We start from the raw sequence: 26,168 nt of genomic DNA on the forward strand, positions 1-26,168 counted from the left end.
CTCTTTGATTTCGGCCCCGTTTTTCACCTGATCTACGATCTGAGGCCACCACGATGCTCCTGGGGAAGTTCTTTGCAAATCCACCGGAGTGGATCGTTGGTGGAAGTGATTTGAATTCCATCCTAATTTCAGGGTAAGACATTTTATTCGGTATTTGTCTTTTCCACAGTTATAGGAAATGTAGTATACACAAAAATACTGACGTTTTGTTTTGGGGGATGTGATTTTCAGGGTGTTGAGTAGGAAACCCTACGGGTGTGAGATCAGAGATAGAAAATGGGTTTTTCAGAAACTAGGTAAGGGAAATATGCTATGTTAGGAGTTTTAACAATGTTAACAGGGATTTCATATATATATATATATATATATATATATACCAGTTTATTATCAGATTTTTATAGAACAAGAGTTTTAATGTTTGTGTGGCCTGAGTAGATAATTATCTGATATAGAACTTACACAGCTTTTTCCAGCATATCATGTTATACAACATATACAGATATAGACTGATATACACAGATATTTATTCAGATAAGTATATTATAGTTTTCATTCAGATCAGTATATTACATTTTTTATTCAGATCAGTATATACAGTATTTATAGAATGTCATGTTTCCAAATACCATAACACTTAGATTATACAGACAGATTATACAGTCAGATATACAGATATAGCATCCAGATGCTACAGTTGTATTATTCAGACATTATAATATTTACAGTACGGAATTATAATGTTATGGTTATTTCGAAAACATGATGAAAATAGTAGAAAGAATATAGTATTATATATATGGTATTAGATCCCTATGAAATATTACAGATACAGATACAGATACAGATACAGATACAGATAATTGAGCACGACATTGTTGCTAACACAAATAGAGTGCAACCATATATCTCAGATAGTGTGTGGATACCGTCAAACAATGCTCGAAGTGGATGCAGCTCTCCAGTTCGATGGGTTGAGAGGGTCGGTTTGACGAGGTAGCAGTCCAGTTTCGCGCCTAAGAGAAGGTGCAGTTTGGCCGGACTGATGTAGTGTAGAGTATAGTGACTTACCTGGTAGGCCAACCAGCATTAAGTCCCGCCTACGGGCCACACAACCCTGTCATGAGGGGTCAAATCATGACATACAGAGTTCTAAGGAAAAAATATAGTTATGTATATGTATATAGTTTTACAGTATTTGTTAAATATAATATGATATTAGCAGTATGAAAAGTAGAAAATTCAGATGATATAGTTATACTTTAAACTGCGATAAATGTAAGATATGTTTTTATAGATTTATCATTTTATACAGTTCAGATGTTATTATAATAGTATGCAACTTAGCCGCCACACACTAGTAATAGCATATTTCCACTTACTGAGCGTCGTCTTACCCTATTACTTTAACATTTTTTAGGTGAGCCAGGTAGGCGAGCAAATCAGGCTCACAGATAGAGTGATTTCTTAATTGCCCTGTCTATAGGGTAAGTTTGTTCAGAGTGTTGTATTTTGGGGTAGATGGTACTGGAGAGAGATGTAAAATATCACTATGGTCTGGAAATACTGATTTCTAGTATTGTATGTGTATACATGGTTGTATGATTTATATTTTCTACTATGTAGGTGTGTTTATTGTATACAGGAATACCCCAATGCCCTTCTGAGGGGTATCAGAGTAGTTCAAATGTGTTTATTTTAAGAAAAAAAATATGGTTTAATTTTTTAGGTTGTTACAGGTGCAAAGCATATGTGTGAGTGAATGATGCATAATGCATGCACAAGCATGAATGCATGGATGTGTGGACATGCATGTATGACACATGAATGGGCATGCATATGCATGCATGCATGAATGAATAATGGGATGACGTAATGCATGAATACATGTATGCATGTATAAGCATGAGCACATGGATAAGGGTGAACATGCATGCATGGTATGTGTAAGCATGTGTGAATGAACCATGATGAATAATGATGTAATGCATGAATATTGGTGTATGGATAAGAATGAACATGCGTGCAATGTATGATGTGTGGTAGGGTATGCATATGCATGAATGGATAATGTCATGGATGATGTTCTGTGTGTGCATACATGAATGTATGTACATGTATGGGTGTGTAGGTACATGTGCATGCATGCATGTGTGTGTTTCAGTATTAGAATGCGTGGATGTGGACATGCATGAATGAAAGTGCTCGTGTGTGAGTGTATTCATGCATGTGCATGCATATGTGTGCATGAGTGTTGGAATACATCCATGAATGAAAGTGTACTTATGTGAATGTGTCCATGCATGTGTATGCATGTGTGTGCATAAGTGTTAGAATACATGCATGAATGAAAGTGTACTTGTGTGAGTGTGTTCATGCATGGATGCATGTGTAAGTTTTAGAATGTATCTATGAGTGAGAGTGTACTTGTGTGAATGCGTACATGCGTGAGCATGCATGGATGTATGTGTAAGTGTTAGAATGTATGTATAAGTGAGAGTGTACTTGTGTGAATGTGTGCATGCATGCATGCGTGCTTACACGTATGTGTGTGAATGTTGGAATGCATGTACGAATGATAGTATATTTTTGTGAATGTGTACATGCATAAGCATGCATAGATGTGTGTGTAAGTGTTAGAATGTTTGTGAGTGTGATGAAACTATTTTCTAGATGACTTAAAATATTTTTTGGGGAATTTTCTCTTATTTTTCTAGCATTTTTCCTGAATTTTTATGAGTTATTTTATGTTTAAATGAATTTATTTTTAAAAAATAAAATAAAAGAAAATCAGACTGAACCGATTCAGGGGGGTGGACCGATCAGACTTTGACCGATCTGGAGAAAACCGGTTTAAGGCCTGGCCAGGGCTGAAGGGGTGAGTGCGCCACGTGGCAGGTCACGAGTGGATGGGAACATGCGGGTGAGGATGGAGGATGTGGTGCAATCCAGATCATTCGTTAGGGTGCAAATCCAACGGTCGTCCAAATGCCGCGTCAAGCATTGATGGTGAAGGGAGTGAGGACACCACGTGGCGATGCTTGGACGAGGGAGCAGGGGTGATGATTAGCCTATGATGCGAGGCAATCTGGGCCATTGATGTGCTACGGGGATCCTACAGTGGAGATCTGATCCGCACTAACTTCCTGTCGTGGTGTGATCTGATCTGTCCATTGAAGGGTTAATCTGACGACTTGTGGAAAGAGTTTGTGCGCTTTCATGCGCATTAATGATGAAGGCGTCCGAGGAGGCCACGTGTCGCATGGTGCGGGTGGCAGGCCATCATTAATGCCTTTTGATACCAGTGAGATCCTGTCCGTTGGTGCGGTGGAGATCGAATAGTTAGGAATAAGGGGGCGTTGCGATGGCGCCACGTGTCGAACGAGCTGCTTCTGCATTAATGCTCCTGGCACAGGGTGGATCCTAGTCGTTGACGTGTGGAGAGATGGGACGGCTAGGAGTCGAAATGCTTCCCAGCAGTGATGACGGAGGTGACACTAGTGCCATGTGGTGACGTGCAGACGAAGGGGGACAAGGACCATAATTGCCTTCTATTGACTTGATAGGTCATACCTGGTTTCGATAATGACAAATACTCTAGGTATTTGATGACTTTCGAGTTTGTGTGTGGGTATATAATTTGCAAAACAACTAATGGCACATGAAGACTCAAAGTCTAAAGACCCCGAAGACTTCTTTTGTTGTAACTTATATTATACGGGTCTATAATAGTAATTAGGTATATGGTCTGTAATAATCTCTGCATGTTATGCATGTAGGTTTTTGTAAGCTCAACATGACCATAGACTGACCTTAGGGTACAAAATGTCATTAGGGCTTCGGTCGACCGAAGTTGGATTTTTGGGATTATCTCAAAATGACCTCAGTAAGACTCTAGTATGACTCTAGGACCCAACACTCATGCACACTTATCATACAAAATAAATAAGTGTTAAAATTGTGCTTAAAATGAATAGTATTATGGAACTTAAGAGAGCTCAGGCGACCAAACCGAACCCTAGGAGTTCAAAACTCCTTGGGCGCTCGAACTATTGAGAAGTCAATAGTTGACTGGAGCTCTCGGGCAACCGAACTTATTTATGCATACTGTCCACGGGCGCCTGAACCCTTCGAAAAGGACATTCCACCAACTCGGGCTATCGAGCGGTTTAGCTCAAAAAGAGCCCCGGGCAACCAAACACACGAGTTCGGGCTACCGAACTTATGTTTGGGCACCCGAATTTAAGAAGAAATATTCTTGACTTTGTTTCGGGCCACTAAACTTAAAGTTGGGCTGCTGAACCCATTTAAGGACCTTTATTTATTGTGTTAGTTCAGGCGACCAAACCTCGGTTCAGCCACCCGAACCTTGTCAGGTTAAAGCTATTTTAACTCAGGAAAACACGGGTTAATTTGGGTTAACATTTCCTAAGCATTTTAGACTTTTCTAAGAATACCCAATAGGTCCTAAACGGTTATATTTTTGCCTTGGTCAATAAATATGAGTTCATTTGTGTGGATTAGCTAGAGATTAAGAAAAATCATTAGCCAAAATTCTCTCAAACCCAAAATCCCATTTTGCCTATAATACTTCCAAACACTCTCACACCTTCATTCTATTGATTATTTTTAGCCTTGTGAGAGTTCTTGCTTGGGTTATTGCTTAGTAGTATTGCTCATACTCCCATTTCTTTGCTTGGTATTGATTTTGGGGAGTTAAGCAAGGTTTTCCCACAAATTTCATTTAATAAATCTCGTGTTGGGAAAAACCTAGTAGCTTAAGGATCTTTGCATTGTCATTGCAAAGACTCTTCTAGTTTGATTTTCTTGTGCAAAATATTTTTAACAAGCTATATTAAAGTAACTCTTGAGCATATTACATTTAAGAAAATATTTTGAGTTGTTTTGAATATTTGCAGCATCTTTGAAACTCTGGTTTATTATTGAGATTTGATATTTATTATTTCAAAGAAATAACTTGATTAGAACACTCATGAGCATATTAACGATTATATCTTGTTGAGTGTAGCTTGCACAAAAATACACATCACTGAACTTACATTTACCTATATTGTTGATGTGTGGTTGATCGATTATACTGTGTGTATTGGGTACATATCTGCTTTACTTGAGAAGCATAATCACTGTACCGATTACTTTATGAAAAATACTGTTGTATTTCCAGGCGTGGCCTGAGGGAGTTTGAACTAACCTGGAAGGATCAGGTTGGGGTCAGCCCTGTGAATTTGACCTAGGGTTTTCTTTGCCCCGTAAGGAGAGTTTGTAAAGGTTGATGTCAGCCCTGTGCTAATTGACCTGGTTGTATTAGGTGCCGTTCCATCAGTTAAGTGAGTCATTAGTGGAATTCTTGGGCTTGCGAGCTAGAGGCAGGGACGTAAGCACAATTGGCCGAACCTCGATAACATATCGTGTGTCTATTTATATTTTTGCATTTTATATTTACCGCACGTGTATGTTATTGTATGAATGATGCGCATGATTTAAATTCTGCATATTATACTTACCTGCGCATTTGGGTAGATAGACCTAGGTTGTGAATGTATTGATGCTAAACTAGTTTAACCTAGGAGAAAAAGTCTTAAATTCTAATTCACCCCCCCCTCTTGGGAATACACCAAATCTATCAACTTCTGATGCGGGTGATCGGGACCATCAATGGGAATGGTAATCCAAGGGCGGGTAGGAGGCCATGTAACTCTTTTGATCGAGCCTTCAAAATGAAACCACATGTTCCAATCTTACGGTCTTAAGGAGAACCATATTTAAACAAAAATTCCCACTTTTGGCACTTTCCGCTCTCCTCATTCTCACACACCACTCCCCTTCTCTCGTTCTCTCATCTTTTCCGTTTCTCTCTTTGATCCTCTCTATTCCTCTTTGCTAATGTAACCCTAAGGTTTCTTTTTTGACTCACCCTTTTTGTTTTTTCTCAAGTATTCTCAAAAACACTAGGGTTTCTAAGATTGCCTTCCGCAACTCACTATCTCCTTCTTGCTAACTAGAAAAACCTTAAGATCTGTTGAAACCCTGCTCGCACTCTCCCCTCTTCTTTCAATCTCCCTCTGTAACCCTCTTTTATTTTTTATTTTTTATTTTTTATTTTTTTTATTTTTTCCAAATAGAAGCCTTTTCTATCTTCTCGCTTCTCACTTCCTCACTCTCTCTGAAGCAGGCCAGAAAGGGGTTCGAGATCTTAGTGATCATAAAATAGGGAAGCTCCAGGAAACACCTTAGAAAGATAAGTTTTTTTTTATCTTTTTTCTATTTTTTATGTTTTTTGTTCTCTTTTATCTCCTTTTTCCTTCCTTTTTTTTTTTTTTCAGTTGTTTCTTTTTTTTTTTTATGTGTTCCGTTTTATGTTAATGACGACGGGGGTCGTTGTTTGTTAAGGCTTCGGATCCGAAGCCTCTAGTTGGATGTCTGGCTACAGGGTTGGTGTGGAAGATGAGTGAACTCGTCTTTGGCTCTATGAGGAGAGGGAGTGCATGGGTTGACTCATACAAGTCAACCTGGGGTGAGCGGTATGAGTTGGAACAGAGTTGACTTGCACGAGTCAACCCGGGTGGGTGGTGTGAGTCTGAGCATGTCACATAATCGTCGCATGTGAGCTCAGTAAGTGTGAGGCTTGGGACGAGCTCGAGTGGATTGGGCCTGGTCAATTTTAAAGGAAGTGGCCTAGTTAAAAAATTAAAAGCGGGTTGGCCTAGTTCTGATTTTAAAAACAAGGCCCGGGTTCTTTTAAAATGAAGGTCAGCCCACTTTTGGTTTCAAAAACGAAGCTCGAGTCTTTAAAAAACAGGGCCAACCCAACTCAATTTTAAAACAACTAGGTCGACCCACTTCTCTTTTTAAAACGGGGCCTAGTTTTCTTTTTCAAAATAGGGCCCAGTTTTCTTTTTCAAAATAGGGCCGACCCAAATCAATTTTAAAACCAGGGTCCGAATTACTTCTTCAAAAAAAGGCTGGCCTAACTCAATTTTGAAACAACAAGGCCTCTTAAGACTTTGGAAACAGGTTGGCTCAGACTAATTTTTAAAATAGGCCTCCTGGGTTGGTTCAACAAGGGTTTGAACCCGAATTTAGGTTTGGGTCAAGGGGTTCGAGTCACTTGACTATGGGTTCAGACCAGGGTACAGGTTCGGGCTTGGGTTAGGATAAGAAGATCCGAATCTTAAACAAATTCAAAATGAGCTTCAGTTTCAAATTTGAATCAGAAGCTTAGGAGCGAACACCTGCAACCACATACGAGCACAATATGGATTAAATAGAATTAAGCTTAGTTAGAGGTTACCTCTTCTCTTATCTCCTCCTTTCTTCTTTTCCTAGGCTCCAGGTGGATTTGACTTAAATGTTTGGCTTCTTGGTTCTGCTTCCGAGTCTCTGAATTCTACAGGTTCTTCTCTTCTACTCCCTACATTGTGTACTGTATAGCTTGCCTATTCTCACACTTCCCTTCTGTCCTCTGCTTCGGCTGAGTCTCTTTCTATTTTCCAAAGTAATTCTATGTTCCCTTTGTCTTTTCTCCCTATTTTCCCAGCATTTCCTATGCTCCTCCCTCCCCCAGCTACAGTGTGAGACTCCTTATTTATAGGGAGTCTCGGGACTCATTTTTGGCGCCAAAATTCCTCTTCTAATAGATTTCCCCACTAACAAACTTGGTTAGGGAATAATTCCCTTCTGTTGTGTGAGTTATTTTATTTTATTTTATTCGGTGAATTTCTTCTAACAAACTGATTCTAATTCTTGTGCGTAGGTGAATTTGAAGAGGTGACATAAGCTTTTCGAGATGACAGTTGGAGATTGGAGAACTGGGGATTTCCTTTGTGATTTATTCGTATTTGTTTTTGTATTTATTTTCTTTTTGCATGCTTACTAATTTTATTCTTTCCTCTCCTGTGTGCAGGTCATTGGGGAGATCCAGATGTCAACTTTAGACATGCCGGCTTTTTGGGGTGCTCTAGCTTGGCAAGCCCGAGTTGGAGGGCTTGGCATCTTTTGTTTTTGCTTTCTGTATTTCTATATTTTATTTGCTCTAGTGTGTGTACTGCATCCTCATTTTGTACACTGCATTTCCTTGTATGTCATATTAGCCTTTCTCATTGTAACACTCTTGCGTGTACATTTATTGCACGTGCTCTCACTCCCTTTGTTGCAATAAAATTTGACCTTACATACTCTTTATGGACCAATTTTGACCCAAAAACCAAAGTTTTACTTTGTCCCACGAAAACCACGGTTAACAAAACATGACTTCAACACCCAAACAAAACCCCGACCAAAATCAAAGGCTGGGTTCAAAGGCTACAAATCTCAATCTAAAATTTAAACACTTTAATTATTTAAATCTAAAAACTCAATTCTAGAAGTTTGAATGACTCAATTCAAAATTCCTTGACTCAACTGAACAGCTGTACTTTCAAAATGAGAGGACAAAATTCCAAAACCTAAAGAAGTTGACTAAAAGTTTTGGAGAGTTTAATTATGAAGACTCAATTTTGAAAACCTAATAAAAGAAACATAATTTTGAAATTAAACTAAGTCGAAGAACCTTAGTTCAAAAGGACTTAATTTTTGGGTTTTTAAGATTTGAACCATAATACCTAACTTAAGGGAAATAGAGATTAATTTTGCAATTAGAAAACCTAATTAATCAAAAAGGACTTGACTTAACAACCTGAAAATCCAAACTCAGATCAAACATCTTCAACACTCAACTTCAAACTAATTTTCTGACGTTCGTAAGGGACTTGCCTACTTGGAATCAAAAGGACTTCAATTGGGGGAATTAAGGTCTTGATTTTGACAAAAGGGTTTGTTTAGGACATGAAGCCAAGTTTTGTTGTGTCGAGTTTTCTTGGGGTGGCATGGTTAAAATTGGGGTATCTACACAAGATTCTTACGTGTGGTGAGGTATTGGATATGGATTTACATTGGATTTAGATAAGATATAATATATAATTGTATTAAAATTTATCCAAACTCATTTAAATTCAAATTTAAGGTCCGAAATTCATACTTTCAGACATAGCAATTAGTATATTCAAATTTAGAGGTCACAGGTTCGAGGCGTGGAAACGGTCTCTTGTAAAAATGTAAGGTAAGACTGCGTACTATAAATTCATTGTGATCCGTCCCTTCCTCAGACCCCACATACATGGGAATTTTGTTTATAAGAATCTTATTTGTTTTGTTTTGATCAAATGTCAACATTCGCTTGCACAATAAGTTGTAACCTGAATAAAATGCAATATTGCCACCTGTTTAATATATTAGCGACAAGCAAACGATAACATAGCAAGATACAGAGTAAAATAGTACACACAATTAATATATTAGTTGGTATGCCGAGTGTTTTTAATATATATATTTTTTTCTCTTAGTAGTAAAATTATTAACCAGGCAAGTCAGAATCAGAAAGACAAATTTGTCCACCAAAGTTTTTCTTTATTTCTTATTTTTCTTGTTCTTGTGTGGGGCCACTCCAATCAAATGCATTTGGGTTAGTGAGACACTTTGCATGTTTATCACATGGACTAAGACCTCAAAAGTCTTTGAACAAACATATATACTTGCAACACTAAAGTCGTTTTTGAAAAAAAAAAAAATTTGTTTGACAATTTTTTATTTTGTTGATGTGGAAAATAGTTATTATTTTTTATTTAAATGATAAAATTATTATATTGTTCTAGAGTTTTTTAAGACCGTGTAACTGTGAATAATGATTTTTTTTTCATTTTATCTTTTCAAAGAATTATAAAAAAATTGGTTAACTTTTCAATTTTACAACATTTTTTAATGAAAAAATAGAACAATAAATATTTTGACACTCTTTGACTATGAAAATAGTTTTATTTTAAATTTTAGTTTTTAATTCTAAAAATATCACCTTATTTTCTAATTTTCTATGCTTTTATAGAAAAGTTAGAAAGCTTTTTTATATTATTATTTTCTAAATTTTTTACTACTTACTTTGTATTTTGGGAGCATGGAATTTAGATTTTGTTTGGATTTGGGTAGATTTTGACAAAATATAAAAATAAAAAAATAAAAGTTGATTTTCTTCCAAATTCACATAAATTTGAATCCAAGTTTCAAAATCCTTAAACTCAAATACCACCTATATAATTTCTGAAAAATAAAAAACAAATTATTATTTTTTATAATTATTTTAAAGTCTTCAAATAAAAATGAAAAATACTTCACACTGTTAAATAAACATTTAGTTTTAGCATCTTCAATTTGAATCTTAAAAAACTAAAAAAAAAATATAATCGTTTGAAAATTTGAAAATAAAATATAAAAATATTTTTAACAATTAAATGGGTCCTTAAAATTTTAGGAAAGCTAAAGAAAAATAAAAATATATTCTTCAATTTTTAAAAACAAATGTTAAAAAATTGAGAAGCAAGGTCATATTTTTGCAATATTTTAGGAAACTAATAATAAAAAATAAAACTATTTTTTACAACTAGACAAGCCTAAGGGCCCATTTAGCTTTAGAAAATATTTTTGTTTTTTAAATTTTTAAATTTTAAGTTTTTAATGTATTATGAAAATGTTAGCATATTTTAAAATTAAACTGATAGAAAATAAAGAATTTGTTTTATTATGCAAAATAATTTTATTTTTTATTCTTGAATTTTAAAATAAACACAAAAAAGGCAACTTGTTTTCTAATTTTTCAAATTGTGTACAAGGCAATATTTAGAATTATAATTCACACAAAAGTTTAAGATTCAAATCCTATACTTTCATACGCAAAGTAGGGGTGAGCAAACGGTTGGTTCGGTTAAATTCGGGTAATTAACCGAATTAACCGAAAAATTCGGTTAAATAATACCATTAACCGAACCGACCGAATTGACGAAAGACACCGAACCAACCCCAACCGAATTGCCCATTCGGGTAATTCGGTTAACCGATTTTAACCGGAATCATTTAAAATTAATTGCTACAAATATAATACAATTATAAATTTTTTTTAAAACCAAATCCAACTTAATTAAATACCTTATTTATTAATTTTATTAATGAAAATAATATTTTACCATAGAACAAAGAATCCAAATAGGTTAATTAAACTCCTTAATGCACTTGCATAAGCAAAATTTATATTCATAAATTATATTTAAAATCTAATTAATTAGTAATTCGGTTAATCGGTTAACTGAAATTTTTTTTACCCTTAACTGAACCGAAACCGATTAACCGAAATTTTGTAGAATTATAATCGAATTGGGATTTTTACCCGAACCAAATCGGCCGATTTCGGCCGGTTAATTTGGTTTTTACCGAATTATGCTCACCCCTAATGCAAAGTAAGAGTTGAAAATTTAGAAAAATAATGAAAATATGTTTTCCCAATTTTTCTATTAGGTAAGAAGGAGTATCGGGAGTTTAATTTCAGGTACGTACACTCATGGAGCTAGCGGTATTTGTGGATGGTGAGAATTTACTCTGTGAGCCAGTGGGGACCGTGGATGGTGAGAGTTCGCTCTATGAGCCAACGGGGACAGTGGATGGTGAGAGTTTTTTGTAAACTTGCGGGGACCGTAGATGGTAATGGAGATGTGTCTCGGAGGTCGGGTTGGCCGAAAGTTCAACTAATGCATGGAAGTCATGTTCGCATTTTAGACTTTACCTGATTAGCGAGACCTCAGGGGAGGACACTGATCCATAGGTTTGGTGCCGCACCAAGGGGTCCGAAGGGTTTGTTGGTGGCTGAAGTTCCTATGTAATCAAAAAATAAAAAATAAAAAATAAAAAATAAAAAATAAAGCAATTCTAGTTAATTTAATATTATGATTTTTAAAGGAATTTCAAACTCATTTTATCATTTCAAAGCCAAAATTTAGAGCAATGTGGGTCGGCTACAATTTCCATAGCTACAACACATTAATACAGATTGTAACAAAATTATTAAGAATATCTTTTAATAACACCATGACGAGAAATTATACAAAAAATTATTCCCTTCACATGTTTGTGTCAATAGTATATACTTGTTTTTTTTTTTTTTTTAATGTCGATCGATTATCTAGACATGTGAAAGGTGAGTCTCACTTTTATTAGCATAACATTTCAAACATATTATTAGTATGCGGTTCACTTATCAATTATCACGTGTTTCATATCTAGATAATGTGCCTCAATTTTCACTATCTTCAAAATAATGTCAAATCCAACAACCAATATATACGAATAACTTTAAATTAAAAAAATTAAAAAATACACACACACACACACACATATATATATATATATATATATAGAGAGAGAGAGAGAGAGAGAGAGAGAGTTGTGTTTGTTGGGCAACACGGCCTTTTTCCATATGTTTAGGTTTAGAAAAAGGTGAATATTTTAACTTTTGGCATTGGATACAATTACAATAATTACCAAATGTTTTGTACTTTCCAAACATAGCCTTAATTAAATGTGCTATGAAATAAACTACCACTAAATAGATGAAATTGTTATTTTTAAATGGGCTAAAATTGGTGAATCTACCATTATCCTGACAATAATGTTTTTTCAAATAAATTAAAATTTAATTTTACTTTTAATAGGTATAATTATTATAGTATGTGACTCATATTGAGTGAAATATGCGTACAGAGAAAGCAAGTCGATGCCGGAAGTTTTGCTTCGTACGGTACAAGAGTATTTGAGGAATTTTTTAATACCTTTATATGGTTAGGATTAGTATAAATATATATATATATATATATATATATATATATATGATGTAACCCTATTTTCTATATAGTGAAATTTAGTTGCCGTTCACTTTTGCGGACATAGGCATACTACCGAATTAGGTTAAATCCGTGTATTTTTGTTGTTTTATCTATCTTTTTATTTTTCGTACTGTTCATCATAATTATCGCATGTTTTATAACAATAGTTAATTGGTTGAGTAATAAAATAGCAAGACAAAGGCAAGGATTTATTCGAACATATGTGACACATTAAAATGCTCAAATTCACGATTCAACTTAGAAAATTCCAGTTTTAAACTTAACTAACGCAAATAGGTCTTATAATTGGTGTACTTGAACTTGATTTAAGTGTGAGATTTTAAAACTCAACTTCAACTTGATTAAACGCGATTCGGAAAATAATATTTAATATATGTATTAATTATCAATATTCGTATAATATTCAGCATATGAATAAAAGACATGACACGTGTCACTTATAAAACATAAAAAAAATAATAAAATGTCAAAAACCTGATGTTGAACCTAATTTATCACACTTATTAGAGCAATTTATTGTTCAAGGTCCTAGACGATGCCTCCTGGCCTTTTGATTTCTAGAAAATTCTCATCTATGGTAGGGAGATGTGTTCGTTCATACTTACGTTCAATGACCAAGATGGGACCTTTTATTAGTAGGGGCATGACTACTAGTACTTAAAATTTTTTATTGTACAATTAATTTTTAATTACTGTCATAATATTAATTTATCCACAATACACGAATATTTAAAGCAAATAGAAATGTCAAGGTATATTTCAAATATTTTCATTACAAAAATTACAAAACAATGAGAAATGTCACATAGTTGTCCGATATGTACGGGATTGTGTCAGGTATTATTCGTTATCGACATAAAATATTTTGTTTAGGAGACTTTTAAGAATTCTTAAAATATCATAAAACTTTCCGACATTTTAATTTGACCTTCACACTTTCACTTCGTGAGAGGATGCAATTTTACCCTATATGACTTTTGAAATGGTGTAGCTTTAAAATTTTATGTTTGGTGGAGGCAATGGTCCACACTGGTCCTAGTATACACTTGGCCTTGCCATGCGTTGCCTTCTTCTCGTTTTGCTTTTGTTTACCTTTTTAGCACTTTTTGGAATGTCTCTAGAAACACGAAATTTCATAATTACTCATAAAATTTTACTTCTCAATGTTTCGTACAATTAACTTGTCAATTATAATACTCTTTTACTTTTTTATATTAAAAATATGTCTCTTAAAATAAATACATTAAAATAACTCAAATTTAAATAGAATTCAATCAAATCAAAATACAATCAAACTTGAAAAGGTTTAGAATCAACTTCAACTCACTTAAGGAATCTTCAGTGCATGAAATAAAAAATACTTGTACAAAATGACATTTTTGAAAATCTCATCTTTGAGAGTAAAATGTGTAGAGACCCAAAAAATAATAATAATAAAAATAAGTAAGAAAAAAGGGAAATTAGTTTGACACAGGCCAAACCGTTGATGGTTTTGTGAGCTCAGAGAAAATCGTCAACGGTTTTGAGTTACTGAGGGGTAGTAAGGGTAAAACGGTAAAAAAATGGTTTGGTTAAAACCAAACCGTTGAAAGTTTAGGCCAAACCATCGACGGTTTTCCTCTGGCCAGTAGCCTGTAAATTGAGTTCAAGTCATTTTTTTTTGGATAAAAACTTATAACTCTCTCTCTCTCTCTCTCTCTCTCTTAGGGCTGCGACCCTCTGCCTCTCTCTCTTCATTTTCTCCCTCAAATCTTACCCGAATTGACGATCGGACGCTACCACGAGATTCCATAGGTCTGTCCCTCATCATTTTAACTGGAGCGGTTTTGTGAGTTAGGCTTCCCAAGCACCACTCAAAAACCAGTGTAAGTAAGATGTTTTAAAGTTTAATTAGTCATTGGGGGTGTGTGGGTTTAGGAATGTTAAAATAATTATTATTTTGGGCTAAATTGATTAAATTAGGATATATGAATATAGGGTGTTGTGTGAGCACCGTAGACACTATTTTTGGATCCCTACGCGCATATCTCCAAGAATCGGGTAAGAGGAATAAATTATGTCAGATTCTTTAAAAATTAACTCAATTAATTGGAAGTATGAGAATATGAAAATATAGTATGTGATTTTATGATATATCAGACATTTGAAAAATACTGGTTTTGAATTATTATGTATTTATCTGGGCAAGTATTATTTTATGAAATACTACTTAAAACTTGTGTGGCATGAGTATTGGTTTGGGTTACCATATATTTTACATGTGGGATTATTTTATGATGAAATGTGATTCATACTGACAGATATTGTGAATAAAAGAATTTGATTTTATGTTTAACATGTGGGAATAATTTATGATAGAATGTGAATTATACTAGTTATGTGGAATATTGAAAATTATAGACATGATATTTTGATATGGAGAAATGTGATTTATATAGACAAAATATTTTGATATTGAGATTACTATGAAAATTGTGGAAATGAGAACCCTGATGGACCAGTGATATAATTGAGAGCATAGTACCGTTGTTAGGAAATGAGTTAGTGCAACCACACTTCTTGGGAAGAGTGTTGGTATGAGAAGTTGATTGGGCCTGCGGAGGGATGTTGACTGCCCCTGGGCCCGGACCAGGCTGTGGTGGGCCAATCATACTATAGACGAGCTATGTTTTGACTTGGCTATGGTCTGCCGATCATATGCTTAGTTCAGCTTTCGGACTGCACAACCCGGTCATGTGAGGTGATTACATGATGGTGATATATGAATGTCCTCTCAGGTTGGTTCCTCATCACAGACATGATGAAACTACATTTACATACATGTTGGGTTTCGAACCCAGGAAAACGTATTGAGTACATGCATATTTTTAAGAAAAATATATATTTACAAATGTATATATATGTATGTAGATATGAGTGCAGATTTCATGATTACTTAGTTAAATTATTTGTGAAATGAACGTGTTTTGATTCATTTAACTCATGTTGCCACACATTGATTATAATTTATTCAAACTAACTAGGAGGTGTCTCACTCTTTAATATTTTAACATTTAAGGGAATCAAGGGAGACGAGCTTAGAGAGCTCCAGGCAGGATTAATGTTTCTGGGAAATTAAAGTTAGTGCTAGTGAGATGCAGCTGTTTTGTTTGTATATAGATATGTTTATGTACCTTTGGTTATATAGGTAGTTTGGGAGAGAGATACTTTTGTATTATGGTGGTATAGTACTTTGGTATGTTTTACATGTGGGATGTATGTATATTATGCTTCTGCTGTATTGTAATATAGCTTATGGATAGTTGTACCCGGTAACCCACTTGGGAGTCGGGTGGTTTATATTTATGGTATCAGAGTTGCATGCCAAAAAGAAAAGGAAGTTGAATTTTCGGGTCGTCACTGAATGTCTTATGAGACAATATTCTTTTCTTGGTTCACATTGTAAAATTCATAAAAGTATGCTTAAGATTTGCATAATAATTTTTGGTTTAATATTAAAATTGTAGTAGGTATTTTAAGAAGATGACTATTATACCTTTAACATGTGCGTAACGAATATATGAAAAGTAATTATACTTTTCAACATAAAAGTCTATGACATTATGTATTTAATTAAATTTGTATTCTAAAATTTTCAACAATTATATGCCCCCCCCCTGAGGATGACTCTTATAGTAAATTCAAAGCTCACCCGCTTAAAATGTCAAAGTTTGAGTATTGAGGTGAGGGTTACAAGTTTTTAGTTGAGATATGCAATGCTTTCGTAATTAAGTGGAAAATGGTAGAGTGGTAGACCTATTATTCTAATGGATTAGTCGAGTTTTCAAAGGGTTTCAGACACCATTGTTTAAAAAAAATTATAAATTTAAAATATTTTTTAACGCTTAATAATTGATTAACCAAAATAATTGAGGGCAATGTCGTGTTAAAATATTAAATATTATATTAAATTTTTATAAAACAATAATAGTATTACTTTTATTTAAAAAATTGCAAATATCAGTTAACATAAATATTAGCATTTTTTTATAAGCATTTTGAATATTATCTAATTCAAAAATTAATTAAAAATTTAATATTTTAAATAACAAATTAACTTATATTTTTTGATAATTAATATTTGAATTGCCATTTTAATATATTATAACTAAAAACTAATCAAAATTTTTCATTAAAATTCGGATGATTTTCTTATTAAAAATTAATTAAAATCTAATTAAATTTTATAAATAATATTTATGTGATGCCTCCTACCCTTGCAAAGTAAGGAGCCCTGTGGCTCAAGGACGTGTTTTTTTTTTTTTTTTTAATAAATAATATTTTAATTAACATTATATATATTTTTAATTAAAAATAATTAATATTTTTGATAACTTAAAATTTTTACTTTTTTATTAATAATTTTATATTATAATATAGTAATAGAGTGCTATTATATTATATTGGCATTGTCGTCTAAAAATCAAAATAGTGAGTGTAATTTAGTTTGAGGGTGGAAATATAATGCTTATATTTTATATGAATTTTTTTTTCCTTAAGAATGGGAATATACCTGTCACTTCGACCCACTTGTTATGAATATTATATTTTTGAAAAAAAAAAAAAATGTCACAAACCAAAGCCCATAAAATAAAGGGATGAAATTGCTATGCCAATTGGTCTCAATGTTTGAAGATCAAAATCTCATCTACATCCATGTCTTGTTAAGTAAATAAAGCCCCAACAAGACCCAATAAAATTCTAGAAGTTAGGGGTGCGTGGAATTTGAGTTAAACTGAAGAACCCGACCGAAGTGATTGAACCAAATTGCTTCATCTAATTCGATTTGGCTCGATTTTAATTTGAGAACCAAAAAGATATTGGTTTGGTTTTCGATTCTGAGAATTAAAGTTTGGTTTAAATAAAAAAAACCAAAATTAGTACATGGGGAAGACCACTTACACCAATTTGGTCAGTTTGGTTTTCAAAAGGCATTTTGGCTACTGCAGTTTTTTCTCTGAACTAATACATCAATTTTTACCTTCAAAACTCAAATAAATTTGATCGGTTCAAATAATAATCTAATTTTTCATTTTTTCCACCCAAAACTGACGAATTGCACGTCTTAGAGGAAGTTGGGCCTGCCAAAACAAAGACACTGAACTGCATCTGCAGTCATGTCCACTTAAATAAATGAAGGCCAAACAAGGCCCAATAAAATGATGGAGGCTGGGGCCTGCCGATACAAAGACAGTACTCTCCCGGCTCGGTCTCTGCGCGGTGGCTACTCTCTGTCTCCGGCGACACCATTTTTTCAGTCACCTCAAACCCCGCTGAGGAAGGCGCAGGGTCTTTATTCGTAATAGAGATCGACGGCATGGGGTTGTGTCGTCGTCTCTGTGTAATAATTAGAAAGGCGAGTCCCTATTCTCTGCAGAGACCGGTGCCGTTCTCTTCTACGGGTTCGGCGGGGAGCCCTAGAACCTCCGACTCCTTTCCTGAAGACTCCGACGGAGGCGGCGGCAGCGCAGTGTATCGCCGCGCTCTCAAATTCCAGCGCCCCACCGTCATCAAATGGCAGGATCGCTTGTACAATTCCGTCAGCTTCATCGGAACGGTCGAGCTTCCCGTTAAAATCACTGCCACCAGGCACGGTAGCTTCGGTGTTCACACAATGCTCAGCGTGAAAACCTCTCGTGAATCTAACCACACGCTTAGGTGAACCCCTTTTACCTCTCCTTGACATCTGTTTATGTTCCTGCTTGCGTTCTCGATTTGGTAATTTCTGGTTTTTTGGATTTTGGATTCTTAAGTCACATTTCTTCCTGAAATTCTGTTTCAGTTTTTGATTGCTTTGCATGATGGTGGAATTAAGAATTTAATTACATAACGTTGTAGGTCGTTCATTCTGTATCTAAATGAATTTGGCAAGTGTATATGCATACTGAATCCTATTTATGGTGGGCAGATGAAGTTGACTTTCTCAAAATACTCTTTGCAGTAGCTTGGGATGATATGATCTCATGAACAAGTTCCTTGAAATGAAGCTGTTTTTGACGTCTAATAAACTCTCACAGTTCTTAGTTTCAAGGAATGCTTATTCTTAAATTTCACTCGTCTTATTCAATTCTTACCATGAGAATTTCAATTCCTATCATACTCTGCATTGATGGAATAAAATAAATTTTTGCACGAGTAGCATTTTTATGAAGTATCTCCTTAAATTTTTTATTTCATTCCTACCTTTTTTAGTAACTAAACATAATCTAGGAGTGTGGTTGGTTATTATGACGAGAGAATGAGTAGTGCTGGAAGTGGGGATGTTCTAATGGCCTCCTTTACTTCCGACCTCAACCTTGCTCAAAATTGGTTCAGTCTGGTTGGATTCGATTTCAAATTGACTAGCAATTGAACTATGAAATGCGCTTAATATATTTTCACATATTTTATTAATGAAATTAATTAATCCTTGACCTTTTATATGTATATTTTTATAACTCAATTGATTTTTTTTTTTAAAATTATGAACTAATTGTGTGTGCTAGTGGTATTTATATCTTGGATATTTCCATTAGTTTTTTCTATTCGACTAATAATTTAAGTTGGATATTTCAGGAAAATAGAAAGCGGACAATGAAGTAGGGGAACCCTTCATATAATTAACAGAATTGTTGTTATTGTTAGTGAGAGCAGCAATAACTGCAGAAACAAGGACTCCCTCAGATTCTGAACATCTGATGGAACTGATGAGTTTCTGCAGTGCCATGCATAGCACTTTGATTATAAATCTTTTATCTGTTCCAGTAGTTATTCATGCAAAATGGCTTTTGCTTATGAGTTGCTGGAACTGACATGGGCAAATTCCATCTCTGATCTGCATAACAAATTGCATCCTCGATCCCATCTCTGCTCTGTAGAACAAATTGCATCTTGCATTATTTTGGTTTTCATTTCAATTGATGCATCTATTTCTGGTTAACATATCTTTGAATGCGCTGCATTAGTTCTTTTATCTTTCGGTATATGCATCTGTTCTATTGCATGTGCACATGCCCATCTAGAAGTTTATGGGCTCTCTAGCAATATTGCTGGCTGGAAAACTCACATTTTACAATTTTTGATCAGGATTTTTCTGAAGATGTGGGACAACTTGGCAGAAATAGCTATCAAACATCTGAAACCGAATGATTTTATTTATGTTTCAGGTTCTTTAGGGTCCTATGAAAAGAGCGATGCAAATGGAAAGCTCAGAATATATTACGAGGTTAGAATCTTTGCATTATCACTATGAAGTATTCAAACTAACATATCAAACTGAGTTCTTATTTGAGAACAGAAGGTACAAAATATATTAAACAATTCAGAATGATCGTTCATCAAATACAACCAAGTCATTCTAGAATAGTCATCGACAAAAGTGACAAAGTATTGAAACCCCAACTTTGACGTGACATGACTAGGACCCCAAACATCAGAATGAACAAACATAAAAGGGCTAATGACTCTTTTATTGGCTCAAGAGGCAAAGGGAACACGATGATGCTTTCCTAGTTGACAAGACTCACAATCAAGGTAGACACGGAACTCAAAGTATAAGCTAGCTGTTTTAACTTGTCCAATGATGGATGACCAAGGCAACAATGGATTTGATGTGGTGTGACAGCAACACTATAGGCAATAGGAGAAGAGAGTGACTCAAAGTAGTAAAGTCCATCAGCCTCACATCCTGTTCCAATCATCTTCCTCTTCTTCAGATCCTAAATAAGAATAAAATTAGGAAAGAAGGTTACAGAGTAATTCAGTGACTTCTTAATTTTATTAACAGACATGAGATTAAGGGGAGATTTATGAATGTAGAGAACAGAAGAAAGAGAGATGGAGGGAGTAGGATTTACTGTTCCTATTCCCTTAGCGGCAGTAGTGGACCCAATAGTAAGGGTAACTTGAGGTAGATTTGTAGAATACTAGAGAGTAGAAAAGAAGTTGGTGACACCTGTCATATGGTCAGTAGCAGCAGAGTCAATAACCCAGGGACTAGTGGGAGAGATACCATATGACATACAGATGGTATAGTTACTTTTTTGAGCAATAGATGCAATGTGATGAGATGCTTTTTGGGATGCCTGATACTGCAGGAACGTTAAATACTCTTCCTCTGAAACAACTATTGTACACTGTTCACTCAAACAAGTAATTGATGAGGGAGACATGCTATTGGAATTTGGGAACTCCATCCCAACACAAATACAGCCTTGATAGAGCAGCAAATCAAAAACACACAGCAGGCACCATGTTTTTCAAATTCACCAATACAAACACAACCTCGGTAGAGCAGCTAATAAAAAACACACAGTGGGCACCATGTTTTTCAAATTCACCAACTCGATCCCAACATAAACTGTTGGGCTTTTGTGGAGCCTAGTTATGTTTTGATTTGGATGATGACCCGACCTCTATTTAATTAGAGATTTCTATCCTAAGGCTTAGTCCATGAGCGCTGCGGCTTGGGCCGTGAGGTACAAGCCGTACTCGTGCGTTGCCCCCGGGGAAAATTTTTGGAGCCCATTCAGAACGGAACCCTAGGCGCAACATATAAAAGGGTGCTTTCGGATGATTAGGGTTTTAGTGGTTGTATCTGCGAGAGAGAGCGAGAGCGAGTGAATTGTATCGCCACACTCTCTGTGCTTTCTTCTTGATAATATTGAAATCCCTGCAACTCCGTGGACGTAGGCAAAATTGCCGAACCACGTAAATATTGTCTTGTGCGTGTGATTGAATTTTTCTTTGGCGTTATTCTTTCTCTATTTGTTTCTCACAGGTTTCGGGAATTTGTTCGTATATTCCTAACATAAACAACCTTTGACAACTGATGCAAACCACAAGCCCACAACGTACCAATCAAAAAACACAGCAAACACCACTTTCAGGCTCAATAAACTCAATAAACATTGACAAACAGCTTTGAGAAGCACCAAACAACCAATTCTTGAATGTCGTAAATGAGCAACTAAAAAAGGTAGATCTTTGAACAAAAAACATCATGAAAAACTTCAATAATATGTTTATTGAGGGATTTGAGCCCTGCTGGAAAAACTCAGGTCAGAAACATGCCTGAAATTTGAGTCACGCGCCGGCCTGTGAGGTTGGCTCTGGCAGCCTTTGACCGGTGCGTGAGGGCACATGGGGAAGCTGCTGGAGATGAGATTTCATTATGGGGCAGTTCGGCAGTGTTTGTGGGTGACTATAGTGTTGTTTCTGCAACATCTATTGTAGATTTTGTGTTCCTGAACTGGCAGTGTCGCCCAGAAATTTTCCTGCAACTTCTGTGGCTTCCGGCAGCTGCTGGCTAATTTTAGGGCTATAGTGTTGCTGGAAATTCTTCTACGATGGTAGACATGCAGCAGATTTAGGGTTTTGGGCTTCTGTTTTGATGGTGGCTGTGACAATTAGTGTTTAGGTCTCAGAATCTGGCTCTGATACCATGTTGAATAATTGGGTAAAATGGAAGACCTACTCAAAATGATAGGTCTCCCTTTATTTATAACACATGTCAAAGTACATACAATGACCATAATGCCCTTGCTAACTCTTACCTGTTAACATGACACACACACTAAAAATGCTAATGTCTAAGATAACCATCAACATGCACATAACCTACTTCTAAAAAAATTGCGGGAGGGAGCTTAATTCTGTGGAGGTCTCGTCCCTTTTTATTGGGTTCTTCCATGTGTTTATTTTATCTCCCAAAGAGGGAGTGAAATTATCATCCAAGCATGATCCAAGGGCATTATAGATTTGTAGCTTTGATTTGAATTCTTGAATTATTTTATTTTATTTTATTTTATTGTATATTTCAGTGTTTTAAAAGGCATTATTGAGGTGCGTTTCTTGAGGCGATTTGGGCCTAAAACGCCCAAGGGCGCAAGTGGAAATGCGTAATTCCAAAAAGGCATACGCCTCCTATGTAAAGGCTTGCATTTTTACACCTCAAATGTCAAGGCATACGCCTTTTGGGCTTCTTGCTGTAAAACATAAGTTAAAAAAGACAGAACCCTGAATGCATCTAAAACCCTTTCCTCCCTCTCTCCCACGAAGCTTCTTCTCTTCTGCTTTTTGAACGAAGCCTTTAGCGAGTCTTCTCCTTGATGATAGCCTCTGCTCTCTCTTTGAAGCCTCTATTCTTCTCCTCTGTCGACGATTCCTCTCGACAAAGCCTCCAGTCTTCTCCTCTATCAACGAAGCTTTAGATCTCTCATCGAAGCCTCTAGTATTCTCCGACAAGTTGACGAAGCTTCTATAGCTTTCCTCCAGTTCCTTCTCCCTCTTCGACGAGTCGACAAAGCTTCCGTAGCTTTCCTCCAGCTCCTTCTCCCTCTTCAACAATTCAATGAAGCTTCCTTTGCTTTCCTCCAGCTCCTTCTCCCTCTCTGACGATTCCTCCAAGCTTCTCGTCTCTCTCCGACGAGTCGTGGACCCTTCCAATTTGATCTGCCTCTGAACTTTGTTCATTTAGTTTTATATTCTTAGAAATTCGTGGATGATGCTTTAATTTGGCTTTTTCTATTCTTTTGGTAATGTGGCTTATGCTTATTTTTTAACATGTATTATTTGTGTTTGTTATCTAAAATTGGCTTATATGATATTTAAAAATTATGTTTTGACTTTTTTCTCCATTATTCTAAAATTTTTCTCATTTTTTTTCCCACATATAAATGGATTTTATTTATTAATTATTTTAAAAAATACAGTCTTAAAATGCTTATGCCTCAAAGGGCTTACACCTCGCCTCAAGGTGGGTAAAACGCCTCGCCTTACGCCTTCGCCTTTTAAAACATTGATATATTTAGAGTGTGCTGTAATTCTTGCACCATTACTTTAGTTTTCAACGTGATTTTGACACTGTTAATGGCATGGTGGCTGCTTCTAGGATATTTACATATGTGTGTGTATGCTTATTGTTTGCTTATTTTTTGAGCCGACTTGCATTTTTTCATGGAAAGACTTCTTTTGAGAATTTGTACCCTTTGATCATCTATCACTCAATAGCCCATTCTCATTAATGAAAACTATGAGTAATCTGTATATGTGATCCTTGCATTTGGTTTATTCTTTGCAGGTTACTGTAAAGGAATTAAATTATGTTGTGCCACGTGGTCAAGGACAAATCTCCCAAAAATATGAGAACTCAGAATCACGAGGTAATTCTCTGCTTGGTAATCTTTAACAGATGAATATGCCACATTGTCACTTTGAGTGCTTGTGTTGCACACTCAGGAACAATTTTGAAGTGTATTGATGCTGGCTACTTTCAAATGATGACTTTAAAACAGGTGAATCGAACACCTGGACACACCCCTTCACCTGATATTGTTTATGCTACTTAAAGATAATTGAAACATGCTATATTAATCACAATAATTTTTTTTGCGTGCTCCTCAGTTTTAAGTGATGGTAGTTGCTAGAATTAATTGAAGAAGATTTGAAAAATAACATGCAAGTGGAAGTTATAGAACAGTTTGTGTAAGGCTTGCTGGAAGTTAATAATTCTGATTATACGACTATCATGTTTGTATGATGTATATGTAACTCCAAACTTCAGCATGTGGGATTGGGATATTACTGCAGAAATTTGCAGGGCATGACCTTAGAAAATGTTAGCTTATTATTATTATTATTATATTGCTAATTTGCCTATCCTGAGTGAGTTCAAGTTGATCTATGTGTAACAAATTGAGTACGTAGTTTTAGCTTGGTTTTGGCACTAGATTTTTTTGCCTGGTAGTACAATGAGCTGTGTAATACTAGGTTTAACATTTATAGGTATTTGCATATTCTTTCTTTTGTTTAGGTGTTTCTGGTTTGGAAAAGAAGGAAGACCGCTTTCATTTGTGGCAGATTTATTTTGCCAACCCGCATGAGTGGTGGGATAACAGGAAAAATAAACCAAATTCGCGTATTCCTGATTTTAAGCATAAGGATACTGGTGAAGCTCTTTGGCTTAGTCCACATGATCCTCCATGGATTAAAAGACAACTCCAATTGCATGATTCAAGAATGGCAGGAGGCGATGAGGAGGATGTAGGTTCTCGTTCCAGTGTGAGAATGTGGGTGTATGACGAGTAGGAAAGTGTCTGGGCCCGAAGAAGTGACTAAAGTTGTATTTGATCTTGATGTGAGGAAGTTGTGTTCTTGACTTTTGGTTGCTTCTGAGTTTGATTGCCATTGTTGCGCTTAGTTTTGTACAGCCATACAGGAAACTGAATTTTACTTGAAGAGTATATAATACACCATAGGGGGATTAAAGCGGTGGAAGATCAGGTCTTGCAGTGAAGATCTCAACTTTCGTGCAGTTCATTGCAGGTTTCTTTGGAAATTTATGGATATTTTACTGTTAAGGATTTGTTGGAAAAAAGTCTTCACTGATTAGTGAAATGATTCCACACTCTGCTTGCTGTGTAATTGATAGAAGAATGGTTTTATGCTATGCATTATTAATTTGTTACCAGCATATTACAGAGAATGAGAGATTTTTCTTTTTATATAAATTTTATAGACTTATATAGGAAAGTTGGAAATATATATATATATATATATATATATATATATATATATATATTTTAAATTTTGATTTCTTATCTTGCATTTGGGGAGTACGGAGATTTGAATTTGGATTTGTCTATTTAGACAAAATATAGTATAAAATTGTATCAAGTTTGGAATGGATTTGTGTCTCTCTAGACAAAAATATAATATAAAATTGGATTTATAGACGTAATGTTTGAATTCAAATGAAGAACATGAAAAAAGTAAACTAATAGTTCATTCCATTCGTATGCAGTAAACACGTGGGAAGTTACTCCTTTCCCATAGTGTTGAATGTTGATATGAAAACGCAGTAGAATCAAGGCTGACCCTTCACTTTGAATTTGTGCTTTCTTTTGGACCTCTGTTGTGACTATTGTTTTATAATGCTATGGTTGTGGCCTTTACTTAGCTGTTTTTTTTTATTCCTACCTCAGTTCCACCTTTTTTTTTTTTGGTTTCTTTGCCTCGGCTGCGCAAATCTTGGACTTGGTGACTTTTATGTCCATCTCTATATGCTCTAATTATGACCTTCAAGATCAAGGGTTAAGTGATAGATCAATCAAAGTATAGTGTTGAAGTGAGAAAGCATGCAGTAGAATGAATGCTGACCCTTTACTTTGAATTTGTGCATAATTATATGCATGGATTTCGAACTTTGATTAATAAAATTTTATATTATATTTTATTTAAATCTAATACAAATCTAAATTTAAAATCTCGTCAAACATAGACTTAGTGCAGTTGCTCACAAATGATAATACTTGTCCTAGGCTTTCTCTTTTTCAGATATAAAGGTTGTGCCCGTACTCTTGTTTGATTGAGCTA

General features: G+C 35.1%; 1 protein-coding gene across 2 annotated transcripts; it reads left to right on the forward strand.

The window, feature by feature from the left end:
* The first annotated feature begins 17,885 nt into the window (after positions 1-17,885).
* On the forward strand, positions 17,886-25,303 carry LOC131161535 (protein OSB1, mitochondrial-like). 2 transcript variants are annotated; one of them, XM_058117363.1, is made up of 4 exons: positions 17,886-18,473; positions 19,881-20,019; positions 23,875-23,956; positions 24,607-25,303. In XM_058117363.1, the coding sequence occupies exons 1-4, from the start codon at positions 18,133-18,135 to the stop codon at positions 24,879-24,881; spliced, it is 837 nt and encodes a 278-aa protein (XP_057973346.1). In that variant the 5' UTR covers positions 17,886-18,132; the 3' UTR covers positions 24,882-25,303. The 2 variants fall into 2 exon arrangements, with proteins under 2 accessions (XP_057973346.1, XP_057973347.1); XM_058117364.1 differs by lacking the exon at positions 24,607-25,303 and adding an exon at positions 24,033-24,566 and having other exon boundaries at positions 17,909-18,473.
* Positions 25,304-26,168: the final 865 nt, after the last annotated feature.

The sequence above is a fragment of the Malania oleifera genome, chromosome 8 (assembly GCF_029873635.1).
Source record: "Malania oleifera isolate guangnan ecotype guangnan chromosome 8, ASM2987363v1, whole genome shotgun sequence".
NCBI classification, from domain to species: Eukaryota; Viridiplantae; Streptophyta; class Magnoliopsida; order Santalales; family Ximeniaceae; genus Malania; species Malania oleifera.

Bases quoted from the DNA above. Each gene is read 5' to 3' on its own strand.
- LOC131161535 (XM_058117363.1), top strand. From the start codon at position 18,133: ATGGGGTTGTGTCGTCGTCTCTGTGTAATAATTAGAAAGGCGAGTCCC. The intron at 18,474-19,880 runs GTGAACCCCTTT...ATTTTTGATCAG, and splicing joins GAATCTAACCACACGCTTAG to GATTTTTCTGAAGATGTGGG. The intron at 23,957-24,606 runs GTAATTCTCTGC...TCTTTTGTTTAG, and splicing joins TGAGAACTCAGAATCACGAG to GTGTTTCTGGTTTGGAAAAG.